This window comes from Callorhinchus milii, unplaced genomic scaffold (assembly GCF_018977255.1).
Source record: "Callorhinchus milii isolate IMCB2004 unplaced genomic scaffold, IMCB_Cmil_1.0 Scaffold3, whole genome shotgun sequence".
Classification (NCBI taxonomy): domain Eukaryota; kingdom Metazoa; phylum Chordata; class Chondrichthyes; order Chimaeriformes; family Callorhinchidae; genus Callorhinchus; species Callorhinchus milii.
In genome coordinates this window covers 65703749-65717483 of record NW_024704744.1, presented here as the reverse complement: position 1 = coordinate 65717483, position 13735 = coordinate 65703749, and the positions used below count along the sequence as shown (strand labels likewise).

Sequence of the window (13735 nt, the reverse complement as noted above, 5' to 3'; positions counted from 1 at the left end):
TGGTTATTTTATCAATGAATTGTGCTTTACTCTGCATGTACACCTCGTCACGTTTTCAACAAAAGTATGTTGGTTCCCACTTATGGCTGAGAGCTTTGGTTTTGTAATTTGCTGTCCTGCAGGCTTCTTCTGTCTCCCACTGTAGACATGCTTTGTTTTTGCATGTTGGATTGAAATTACAGCACAAGGAACTTTAGCTGGGCTTTGGCTAATTATAATGAGGGCTAATCATCTGCTCCCTGTACTCGCAAGCTTTTGCTTAGCATTGTAAGCAACCAGTGGTGGTTTAATTTAAAAAGATATGTGCCCCTTATATACTCCCTTTAGTCTGCCAAAAGCACTGCTTCGTGCTTGAGTAGCATTCCGTAGTGAATCACAGGCCTTCTTTACTTAACCAAATTGGACATTCTTCACATCTGAGCCCAGAATGTGAATGCCAGCAGCAGCTATTCTACTGGTGGTGGGGGTGGAAAGGATGAATCTTAGCGAAGCTTCAGCTTTTTGTTTCATCAGCAATGTCCTTTCTAGCATAGGTCATCGGTTAACAATTAGGAGCAGGGATCCTGGCTTCTTTTTTTACTCCTCTTGGACTAATTGTGGCACCCATACCTCCAATTCCAACTAAGATCAGCACAGTCCAGAGATTGAATCTGGTCTGAATTTACTTTATGCGTGGCTCTGTACCACAGTGGGTTGGGCATTTACTCACTGAAACATCAGAGGATCTTGTAGTTTGAAACAAATTATTTGCTAATCACAGAAGGTGTCAGATTACAATATGCGTTGTTGCTTTACCGACCTTGAATTGTGTAGTCTAATAAACCTTTTATTTACCTTATCCAAGTTTATACTTTTAAGTATGCATAGTTGTTCATCAGAAGTTTTTCTTCGGCCACAGTTTGTCGTGTATTTTTCTTCTCTGAGGAAATAGCCATCTATATATTAAGATGGATCCTTACATGTAAATTGCCTTGTTCAAACCAATGTCTTGTTTCACCTATGAATAACTAACTAAGAATATGACTTCCTGCTTTTAGCATTGTTTCCAGAAATAGGCATATCATTGAAATGGAGTTTTATCTTTAGATCTATATTTCCTTGACATCTTTCATTCTTCCTCTCCTAACTTTTCATTATCATTGGATCTTGTCAGATCTAGACTGAGGGAACAAAGCTCTGGAGTACAGCTTGTTTTAGGAGACAAACAAGTAGAGAAATAATAGTATTAGTTGCTGGGCGCAGGGGAGGGAGAAAGAGGAGACATCTTTGGTAAGAATCTATGGTGCTTAAAAGTTAAATTTGTATTTGTACTTTTATTTCCTGTGTATCAAAATTAAAAAAGTAATTAGAATCTGTCATACACTGAGTTTGTTTTTGGACTTTGTTATCCAGATTGTTTCAAGTTAGCCAGATGGGTTATGCTTTTCTTTCCCTTCTTCTTTGTTCTTCCTCTTCCCACCTCCTTCCTCATAACAACAACAACAAGATTTCATTTATAGAGCGCCTTTCACGTCGGGAGGACGTCCCAAGGCGCTGTACAGTTGGGTCGGGACCCGAGCAGGGGTGAAATGGTCAGGGTGAGGGGAGGGAAGGGAGGGAGCGAGGAGGGGGTAGAGAGTCGAGAGGGGAGCTGAAGGCTCGGTCAAAGAGAAAGGTCTTGAGACCGGCCTTGAAGAAGGAAAGGGAGGAAGCGGCGAAGGCACTGGGGGATGGAGTTCCAGAGCCAAAGGTTCGAAGAAACCTGTCATGTTTTACTAATGCTTAGTATTCCTAAGATCATTTGTCTGGCTAGTTTGGAGTATATTCACACATGGTGGTTATCTTATAAATGAAATATTGTTTGGACAGGGGGCTCTGTGGTCCTTGCCTTACTTCATGTTTTAACTACTGTTGGTTCAAGTTTGCATGATGTACCCCTACTCTAATACATTTCTAGACCATTACTGATCAGTTGTATAAATTACAATCCCCTTATGGTTTTACAGTCACCCCGACGTGAAAGGCGCTCTATAAATTTAATTTTGTTGTTGTTGTTGTCACGTCTGGAATTTAGAGTTTTATATTGGAATAATTCCCTCTGGTGATGGATATACTCAGCTAGTGCTAAGTGAAGTTGCAGGAAACAAGTTATTCATTTGAAAGTAACTATGGTTCTGGGATTGGAGGATGGCTCTCACTAAAGGATCTTTACCACGGTTTAAACATTAAAGTTTATATATTTATTTTGAGATGCATGAAATACTTTGTGCAACTTTGTTTTCAATTGGAATCAATAACTGCTCAGTCCTATCTCTCTTCCCTCTTTTCTTTGATCTGCTGGGATCTCAGTGGATCTATTCTACAAGGTAAAACATTTGTGCCACTGAACATTTTGAGCATTTCCTTATTTACCAGTGTTTAATTTTATTTTGCTTCCATACAGTTAGAATTGTAGTATTTTAGTTCATGCTCTGATTGGTACTGATGAGTGTGTGAAGAAAATTGGTCAATAAAAGGTCAAATCCGTCAACTTGCTTCTGGCAGAATTTGCCTTCCAGCTTGTTGAGTCGGGAGGATCAAACATTGTAAATTAACACGAGTCACAGAATTGCTTCCCATGCACTGGTCTATTTAAGACACTCTATTTGAAGTGTAAATTGGATATTGGCTGTGGGATGTGCATCTTGCCCAAAGTTTGAACTTCATCCCTCTGAGTCCGATGATGTGGGTGCTCGCTTTACAAAGTGAACAAAGAAAGTAATGTACTACAGCTCAAGACCTCTAGTCAAAGCTTGTGAAGTAGAAATAATCAAAAAGCAGTGTGAATTTGAGTTGTGGGGGTTTGAGGAGGAGGAGGATGAAGAGGGAAAGATTAGTCTCTTTTTATGAAAGTTGAGTTAGTGGTTTCATTAGGAAAAAAAGTTATTTTTGTGAAAGAGAAACTTGATAAATTATTCAAAATTGTTGTTCTTTAAAACTAGTTGTCAAGCTAAATAGGAAATTATCTAATGGATCCTGGGCACTGGCAGCTTTATCTTTCTCAGTTCTGTGCATGTAAAATACAGAACACACTAATCAATTGAGCACAAGTTGTGTAATGTGTGTATCTGTGGAAGTGAGCGTGGAGATGCTGTAATTACACCTGCTGGTTTTATAAATATATCAATCAAATGCTTGTGCTTTATGTAGGTAATCAGAAGGGCAAAGCTGTCCTTGTCTGTGATGATATCTCTTGTTTAGAAAACCCAAACACAGTTGCTGTGTAACTGGAGATGGTAATGCACATCGGGAAAACTTGTTACAGAGCTCCTTGTACCCATTATATTTTCATCTAAGAATAGCAACTTCAAGCCGTCTTTGTTTCATGATTATAACATTCACCTCTGTTGTTAGTCTATTGGCAAATTGCATTTCCGGGGATAATAATTCCTTTAAAAAAAACATTGGTTACTTCAATCCACTACGGCTTGTGGGACGCTGACTTGCGCAATTGGCTACCGCGTTTTGCTCACAAAATATACAGTCAATTCACTTTACAGTATATTCTGCGAAACGCTTTAAGAGGTCTAAAAGACATGATAAAGCGCTATATCAAATACAAGGGTTATTATTATTAGAACATTCTTCAGCAGAAGCCAAAATAAAGAAGCTAATGCGGAAGCGTTTATGGCACTTGTATTTTGGTAATCCTGAAGGTTTTGTATCATGAACATTTGGACAAGAATCAGAGGCAGGTTTAGTTTACTGTTATTTAAAAGTTGTGCATCATTAACATCTGATAACATCTCTACATAGCCACATAATACTCTGTCTCCCTCGCCTATATACAGAAGTGTGCATGTAAGTCACCGCAGCTCAGCTGCCAAAACAGACCTTTCAGAATGGTGCAGCTGCTTGCAGCCTTGTGCACCTTTTAGTTCCTCTTTCTGCTCTCCCTCCCCTTCCACACTGCGGTTGTACTTTCAATTCCAGACATATTAGAAATTTATGCCATTTTTATTCCATGTTTTCTGAATATGAATGTGCACCATCAGGTGCACAGTGGGAGGAAAACCTGCAGCTAATTTTCCTGACTGTGGAAGTGTACAATTAAAGCCATTTACCAGTAGGGGGCTGGGATAATCAATACGTCTTGAAGCTTTATGTTGTGGAATTGTTGTGTTGTTCAAACAGATAATTAAATCATCATTCTGAACACTTTTGTTCACAGAACACACTAAGTTGTGTGTGTTCTGTGCTATGAATGACTGGTACGGTTGATTCATAGCAGATTATTCAAAGTTGAATCCTAAATCTGAGTTGACTGAGTTCTGAAGTTCCATAGATGGATGGTGGTTCTTAAGTGTGCTGTATAATTGTCTGCCTGGATAATGTGCTTTATTCATACATTTTAAACAATCAGCAATATGTATTGCCATTTCCTTCTCCACTGAAGGCATTGCCTTCTTTCCAGAGAACATCACCAGTCATTACAGAACTTGCAGCCTCCCCAGCAATCTCAGATCCTGCTTTCTCCTCACTTGAAAAGATACATCTCCAGTAGGAATCCTGCCGACTTTCCTCTTCTCAATCTGCTGAGGGTAATTGTAGATTACTTATAAAGCACCAGCTGCAATTCACACCTGCAGCCTTGTAGTCTGTTTGACTCAATGCTACACAGGAGGAGGAAGAGGAGGTGCTTATACCCACTAAGGCATCAGGAGGCTCAACAAGATGTCTGGTCTGTCATCAGCAATGCCCTTGAAAATTATGGACCCACTTGGTTGAGAAACTGGGCTACCAAGACTGTCAAATGGAATTTACTTGATTCCAACATTGTGTTGCAAGCCTGAGTAAAAAAATAAACATTTTCTTCATGCGGGTGAAACAGAATTATGCTGAGGAAGGAGAATTTGCCACTTTATTCCAATGGAACAGAGCCGTGAAATTTACACTAGGTGACCCGAGTGCATAGAAACAAAGAAACAGTAGGCCATTCAGCCCCTCGAGTCTGTTCTGCCATTATATAAAATCATGGCTGCTCTGTACCTCAACTCCCAATTATTCGCCCTTGTCCCGGATTCCTTGATACCCTGATCTAACAAATCTATCAACCGCAGTCTTAAAAATGTCAATGTATCCTGCATCCACAGCCTTTTGGGTGGCAGAGTTCCTGATTTCCACTACCATTTGTGTGAAAACTGCCTCCTTATTTCACTCCTAAATGGCCTAGCTCTAATTTTAAGATTATTGTACTAGCAAGATCCCACAAACAGTGATAAGGTGACTGATCAATTAAACTGGAGGTTTGAAAGCCATGACTAACTTCTCATTTTGAAAAGTGTTGGGTAGACTTCAGCATTCAAAGAGATTTGGATTGATTACTGAGCACCTGGGACAGAAATCGGTTCAAAATATGAAAACAGAACAAGTCAAGTGAGGTCTGAAAGAGTTGGTTGAGTGAAAAACCTTTTTCCTGTTTCTATATACTTGCAATTTCAGTTACTGTGTACCTCAGAAGGTAAAATTACTCTGGTAATGCACATGCATTTGGCTGTTTAAAAGTGTAAAATTACTCTTAAAAGGCCCTTGAATGAGGCTATATTCCTGAACCTACAGATAAATTACTCTATTTTTGTAAGGCTGTGAAAAAAAGTTGTGATATTTTAATCCAAAAGTTGGGGTCACACTTTGTGGTTTTGGTGTGGTCAGTTTAAGTTCAAGTGTCTACAGTGAGTACCCCCTCCCATTGAACCGTCAACCAGTCCTGTTTTTGTAATGAAGAAAAAACAAATTGAATGTGATGGGACCTCGATTTAACATCTTGTATGAAGGAGGCACCTACGATAATGCAGGGCTCCCCCGGTGAGAGACCTGGGTTTGATTCCAGGCAGGGCACAACGTTGGGCAAATTTCCTTACTCCACTCGCCTCTGTTTACCTAGAAGTAAGTAGGAACCCGGTTGTTAGTCGATTAGCAGATCGCTTTTCTGGGGGTAATAATTCCTCAAAAAATAATAAAAATTTGGTCACTCAATCCACGACTGATTGTGGGACACTGCTGTGCGCAATTGCTGCCACGTTTCACCCACAAAATGTACAATCAATTAACTTTACAGTATATTCTGTGAAGCGCTTTGAGACGTCTCGAAGACATGATAAGACGCTATATCAAATGCAACGATCATTATATTTTCCAGAAAGTGGTAAGCAGGAATGGTCCCTCCAGGGAGAGAGTATGTATTCCATTCCAATAAAATCTCTGGAATTTTCATGTGTAGGTGGGATGCATGGAACACTGTTTTGGATATTTTTAGCAGGGTGATCGGTTTCTACATGTTTTAGACACCCAGCTGAACCCCCAAAAAGTTGTCTTTATACAGATTTTCCCAACCTGCAATTAATCAAGGTCAAAGTTGTAGATACCATGCAAAATACTGAGGCATAAAGCCATCAATGGGAGAGAATAATTACTTGTGCTATGATTTCAGAGTGTGAAGAGTTCCAAAATATTTATTTTAGTAAGTTGAAAAGATCCATCTGTGCAAATGCATTGGATCTCTTGCACTATTTATTTTGATATGACATAAAGTGCCGAGAATTGGAAGAACTCTGATCTTAAGAGGCCCTTAAAAAACTGACTGAACTCCAGCAGTTTCCTATTCAGGTTAACATGCCATGTGTGTTCATGCTGTAAAAGAGAACTTTATGCTGCTAACTACTGTATTACGCAGACTTTGTGTGTTGCAATAAAAAGGGAAGTTGACTTGTGGTACATTTGTTCCATGGCTTGAACAATAAGCTATGTTTAGTGTATGTACTCCTCACTCAGTCATTCTTAGTTCTTAGGCACTGACATTTATTTTCTGTACTTTAGGGTTACAATTGCCTGTTTTACAAAAAAACACTTTCAGCCATGACATTTGTGTAGATTCGATCAACAGTTAAAGTTACATATGCTAAACTATGCAATTCTTTAAAAAAAAGATTGCTCTTTTAATTCCTCAAAGTTAACCTGATCATTTATAAGAATAAAGAAGTACATTTACAATAACTATTGACTTTAATCAGTCTCTTATTTTGTTGAACAAATGATAAGCGGTCACAATGCAGGAGAATAACAAACTGCAATACAGTTAGGGATGATTGCTCCTAATTGTATTCATTTCCATAAATTATCTCTGCAATTTGACAAAATACTAATTAATATATAATTTATAATCTCAGGGGTCGAAACATAACTAAGAAATCAATATTTTATACAAATCAAAAAGTCATGGCAGCAATTTCAGGTTTAATTAAATATGCAAGGGTGGAAAATATTCATCTTCTTTGGCCGTCAACTTTGTTAATCAGTCCAGGAGCCTTAAATAGAATTTTGATTGAAGGAATGTCCCCAGCAGTATTGATGCCACAGTTGTTTGTCACCCACTTCCTGCAGAGGTCTGGGAACCTCCTGATCTCCAGTAGCAAGAGTGCTGGAGCTCAATTTGCACATCCTCAGTTTAAATGCAGATTTAGCTGATAAATTCTGCTGTCAAAAGTGTGCAATTTTTATACAATTCATACCCAAGCCACTCAGAAAAGCATCTGCGATGATGGTGCAGACTGTCAAACTGCAGTATGGCTTTGGTCATAACGGTCCAGTTCAACTGAAGAATAAAATCGGGATGGAAACTGCAAAGTGAAGGATATCCTTGATTAGTTATGATCTAAACAGGGAGCTTGACGCCTAATTTATGTTCGATATGTCAAAATATTTAAACCCTAAATTGGTGCAGTTTTATTTTCAGTACATGATTGAGAAAATGTTTTGCTGTACAAGTTAAATCAGGGTGGATTTCAGGAACATTCAGGAAGCAATTATTTTACAATATTTCAAGTAGCTGAAGTAAAAACAGTATTTATTTCTCCATTTTTTCAGCAAATTGCCTGACATTCCTATGGGATCGCTATCATAAAACTACATTGGCCTGGACCTTGCTTAATATTATTACATGCAGATACAGGAGTTGTGTGGGACCAGGCAGTTCAATTCCCAGCACTATTTTTAAGCTTGATTGTGAATAACATTAAATGATAATTAGTGAGTAGGTGCAATGGAAGCACAAATAACGAGTTTTTATTTTGGCAAGCCAAGAAGGTAATACGTAAATGTCTAATTATTTTCTTACAATTCAGCTATATAAACGATGATGGACAAAAACTGTAAGATTGTTGATAAAATAATGTTTTCTTTTCATCATACTTTACATAGCCATAAGCTATTGTGCAATCTTAAATGAATAATTAAGTAACACCTTTAAATCACAAACAAGGTGGCAGCTATCGTGGATAGAAGCACATATGGATCTCTCCATAAGCTTGCTTTGGGATAGATAATAATAGTAACCTTAAATTTTTTCATAATGACACATTGGTACTTTTCACTGTACTCATCCAAATGTTAGCCCATAAAACACACAGTCACTCCACATTGCACTATATTGTGAAGCGCTTTGGGACATCCTCCTGACAGGAATGGCACTACACCAAGTATTATTATAAACTATTATTATAAACGCCCAACTCCTTAAAGGCTATGATTTGCAAAATAGAGAACTTGCCTCCACTTCCAAGTTGAATTGATGGGCCAGACATGTCTTGGACATGAGGTTTATGAAAGGCACTATATCAAATGTAAGAATTTTACAATTCTGCTAAGCAGAAGGCAGACACTTCCCCTCCTGGGAATGGAGTTATCCCAGGTTTTTCTTGAGTACCCCTTTACTAAAAAAAATTCTTACATTTGATATAGTGCCTTTCATGTTGGTAGGAATGCTTTACAGGAGATATATTGTAACATGGATTGACTGTGTTTTGTTGGCAAATGCAGCAGCCAATTTGCACAGAGCAATGTCCAGCAAACAGCAATGAAGTGCATGACGAATTTCATTGGGGGACTGTTGGCAGGATACCAGGAGAAACTATTATTTTTTCAAATAGTGCTGTGAGATATTTATCATCCACCTATACAGGCAAACGGTATCTATGTACTAATGTACAAAGCCCTTGTTGTGAGGATTATGCAGGTTCTATAATAATAATAATCCTTGCATTTGATATAGCGCTTTTTTCATCTTCTAGACGTCTCAAAGCGCTTCACAGAATATACTGTAAAGTGAATTGACTGTATATTTGTGGATGAAAGGTTACTTGTCTTGTTTACACTGGAGGAGGGGTACATATGGTACATGATACAAAAAAATTGAAAAGGTGAGATGGAAAAAACATTACTTTTTTTAATGTTTTGTTTCTTTTAACTAATTTTATTTTTATTTCTCCCTATTGATGTTACAGGAAGAGCAAAACAGAGGCAAACCCAACTGGGAGCACCTGAATGAAGACCTGCACGTATTAATCACTGTGGAAGATGCACAGAATAGAGCCGAAATCAAGCTAAAGAGGGCAGTGGAGGAAGTTAAGAAATTGCTTGTACCAGCAGTGAGTACCATTTTAGTAATGTTATTTCAATTGTTCTTTACTGTATGCTAAAGAATAGCTCCGAACATAAAATCAAAGGAGTTGAGAAGTGAAAATATAAATCCAACAAAGGATTGGGTTTCTCTTTCAGTGTCAAGAAACAAATCCATCTTTAAGAGGGAACCTCTTCCCAGATTTAGAGCAAACACAAGCAGTTGGCAGTCTTGCAAACATATCATGTTTTCGTTCACCTAATCTAAATTTACTCTCCTTATTGCTCTCCCATGCCCTGCAATATTCATCCTCAAATATCTATCTATAGAATTATGCATAATGTTAAAGAATTTTTTTTTAGGAATCATCAAACATTTCAGAATTTTTACAATTAGCATATGGGTGGAATTATAGTATTAGAACAGCATGAATTCAGACCCGGTTCTAAAACACTTTGTTTTAGAGTAATAGGATTTTACGGACTCCAACCACCACAGGGTTCCCCTGTATATGAAGAGGGTATGCACTGAATCCATTCAGCAATGTTGTTATTCCACTTGTAAGGAATATATTTTTTGCTTGTTGAAATGTTTCATCTCTGAAATATCGCAAATAAGAGAAAATTACAGTTGATTTAATTTTTATGCAGTACCTATTTTGGAAATAGATTTGGCTGCACATTTCATGTACTGCCACATTCTCTGTTTTATCCGTGCTGTGAAAGCACCTGCCTAAAATTTCATTTCCTGCATAAACACTTGTAATGATTGGGACTGCAGAATTTTGTTCATGTGGGATTTTCTCAGTTTATAATGCTTTAGGGTTTAATGGCAGTGTCATAAGAATTTAGAACAAATACTGTCACGCTCTGAGAAGAGGAAAACAAATTTGTAGTCATACTTCAGAACACGTCTACAGTCAACATTTAGAATAAAATTTACATTCATAGAAGGTATTCAAAAGTGGTTGTAGCATCTACATCATTATGAAAGCAAATTGCATTATAAAGATGCTGTATGTAATTTTAACTTGTTTTATCTGGACATAAGATTGACTGTGTTTGTCGCTGAAATGAGTGATGTGGCCAGAACACATGGCAGTTTTACTTCTGTTTCCACCTAAAAATCCACTAATGTAAATCTTTGACATGAAGTGATACTGAAAGAACAATAAAATGCGTGAGCTGCAGCAATGCACAGCGATAATTTTGTGCAATTGCGTGCCTTGTGGTGTACATTCAGCTTCCAGAATCCCTCCAAGTTTACATTTAAATGAGAAGTTAGTGAAACTGACCAAGCGAATGAAGATTGAGTCGATCTTGAATAATTCTCATTTCCTATATAATGTTCTCTGTATGACCTTTCAGTGGTGCTCTGCTAGAATGCATCACGTTCTTAACCAGACCCAGATTTTCCTGTTGGTTTGTTCTGAAAATTGAAAAACAAGTGTACCGCTCTACAAGAGAAGAGGAGTGAATAGCTTAGGTACCAACCTATTTGTAAGGGATTTTGGGTAGTAATGACACAACGGTGACTCTCATGCCCTGGTCACTTTGTTTTAGAAAAGGGTATTGCAACCCTGTGAAGGGACAAGGTGTCAGTGAGGCTCTCCTGATTGGCTCATGCCAGAGCCTCCGCAGCTCAGGCACTGGCAGAATCAGCATCCACGGATGCACACTCTATCTCACCAAGCCAGTCAGGAACCTAGGCATCTTGTTCGACCCTCAACTGTCCTTTCTCCCTCACATCCATGTCACGACCCGCTCTACCTTCTCCCACCTCCGCAACATTGCCCAACTCTGCCTCTGCCCCACCCTTCAGGCCGCTGAAACCCTCATACATGCCTTCATTACACCCAGGCTTGACTATGTCAATTCCCTGTTTGTCAGTCTTCCCAACTCTTCCCTCCACAAGCTGCAGATCATCCAGAACTCTGCAGCTTGTGTCCTCTCCCGCACCAGGCTCTGTGACCCCATCACACCCACCCTCTCCTGGCTCCACTGGCTCCCCATCCCTCAGAGGATCGAGTTCAGAATCCTCATCCTCACCTTCAAAGCCCTCCACAGCCTTGCCACCTGCTAACTCTCCATCCTGCTAACCCCTTATCAACCCGTCTGCTCAGCAGGCTCCGACCTGCTCCATATCCCACCCCCACCCCCGGGTCCTAATGACTCTGACTGTTCAGCGTCTTGGGACGTCCTCCTGACGTGAAAGGCACTTTACAAATGTCATATTGTATTGTATCCCCTCTCTGAATAGGACGTTTATCTTTTTTCTCCTTTCTCCTTTTGCTTTGTTTCAGTAACTTGTTTTCTCTATGGCTACTTTCTCCCCAAACTACAGCTGTGCTCATGTTCTCTTCAAACATCCCCATCCAAAATTAATAATCATCATCATTACATTTGATATGGCACCTTTCACATGAGGTCTTCTCAAAGCACAGGATATAATGTAATGTGCAATGACGTCATATTTTGTAGGCAAACGAGGCATCTAATATGCGCATAGCAATGTCCCACAAATTGCCATGAACTTAATGACCAGTTTTACTTTAGTTATTGATGGCCATGAAACTCCCCTTTTAAATTACATCATGTAATCTTCTGGGTCCTGAGCAGGCAAATAGGACTTTGCTTTATCGCCTCATCCAAAAGGCGACACCTCCAACAATGCAGCGCACTCTTAGCATTGCATTGGAATGTTACCCAAGATGCGAGTTCAAAGTCCCTATATGGGGCTTGAACCCACAACCTTCTGATTTAGAGGTGAGATTGCTACCAACTGAGCCAGACTGACACCAAGATGAAAAGAAACATTGGATGCAGGTGAAAATTCCTATAACCAACTGCTTAAGCTGACCAGTGTGCGACAGCAAGCTGTAATTGAAAACTGCATGACTTTTCTCCTGCAGTTAGCAGTGTTAAACTGGAACTTCTGATTTTCTTTTTTAAAAAATACCCTTTAAAGATCTGCTTTAATATTTTTAATTCAGCACAGATTTTGCACATTCCCACAGAATGGATGGTACATGTTACATTCCTGATTTAATTGCCTCAACATTGGATGGATTAAATTTACTTTCTGCTCCACAAACACATACATACACCCCTACCCTTCCTCTAGGCAGGGGTCCTCAAACCTTGTCACAATGAGCCTCACTAAGCTAAGACAAAAAAACAATTGCACCTCCACACGGTTCACCAAGACAACACAAAGAACCAAAAGTCCTATCTCCACAAGAATATGCGCAAGAAGGTAGATCAATACAGTTACAATAAGAGTATGAGTGTCAAAAGCACCAATTCTACTCCAGAAAGCACCCACCGTGCTATCTCACTGCTCTAGCCAAAAAGAGCACAAATCACTGCAGCCAAAACAAACCTGCACATACACTCCAGGAAATCATAACACCAAACTACTACAGATCATGTCAGTACATGTGAAGTCCTGTAGTTCAGTGGTTAGAGCACTCACCTCACAAGCGAGAGTCCTGGGTTCAATTCCCGGCAGGGCGAAACGTTGCGCAAGTTTCCTTACTCTACATGCTTCTGTTCACCAAGCAGCAAGCAGGAACCCCAGTTGTTAGTTGATTGGCATGGGTTTGATTCCCGGGCAGGACGAAACGTTGGGCAAGTTTCCTTACTCTACATGCCTCTGTATAATGCAAGGATTATTATTACAATATCTATCAGTCACACTCAATCAGTGGGAGGAGTGAGATGGTCTCCCTGCTGTATAAAGTGTTGGAATTTGTGTTACAGTGCAGAAAGGTGGAGGCAGTACAGTGTTTGGCTGTGGTGGAAAGCACCTTCAAGGGACCTGGCCATCATGGGAAGCGCCGTTGCAGGGCCCGCCATCAGGCTGTGGTGCGGAGCCATTTGCAACACGGCTATAACTCTGTATTCTACTACGTGAGATTTTCTCCTCCCACCTTGATCTTATTTAAAAGTTAGTAAGCGTGTTTATATACCAATTCCAGCGGGCAGAAAGCAAGATTAGTTTAGAATTCCTGCTAAAAGTATTCATTTTCTGTCTCACGTTTGTTACAATTTAGGGTATAAAATTAGATTTTCCTTTTCTATTTAACCTCTGTCTAGTGAGTAGTTCTGTGACACAGCGTGTAACGGATGCGGGTTTGTCCATAATCTGTTGTGATCTGTCATGTTGCCATGGGAGACACTTGGCAGAATTCAGGTGTTTTCCCAGAGGGAAGAAGGGAATGTCTTGCATAGTTTGTAGTCATTAACCATAGAAGAGCGTAACAATAATAATAATTACAATAATCTTTGCATTTAATATAGAGCCTTATCCCATCTTCTAGAC

General features: G+C 39.4%; 1 protein-coding gene across 8 annotated transcripts in view; it reads left to right on the top strand.

Annotated features, from left to right (window-relative positions):
- The window catches only part of LOC103175763 (protein quaking), a 264429-nt gene that overhangs the window by 166188 nt on the left and 84506 nt on the right, over positions 1 to 13735 (top strand). For 5 of the 8 annotated variants that reach the window (XM_042333046.1, XM_042333042.1, XM_042333043.1 and 2 more), the window contains exon 4: positions 9288 to 9440. In XM_042333046.1, coding sequence (XP_042188980.1) covers positions 9288 to 9440 — 153 coding nt within the window. The remainder of the gene's footprint in view (positions 1 to 9287; positions 9441 to 13735) is intronic. The other 3 variants (XM_007889193.2, XM_007888979.2, XM_007889200.2) reach the window with 1 other exon arrangement.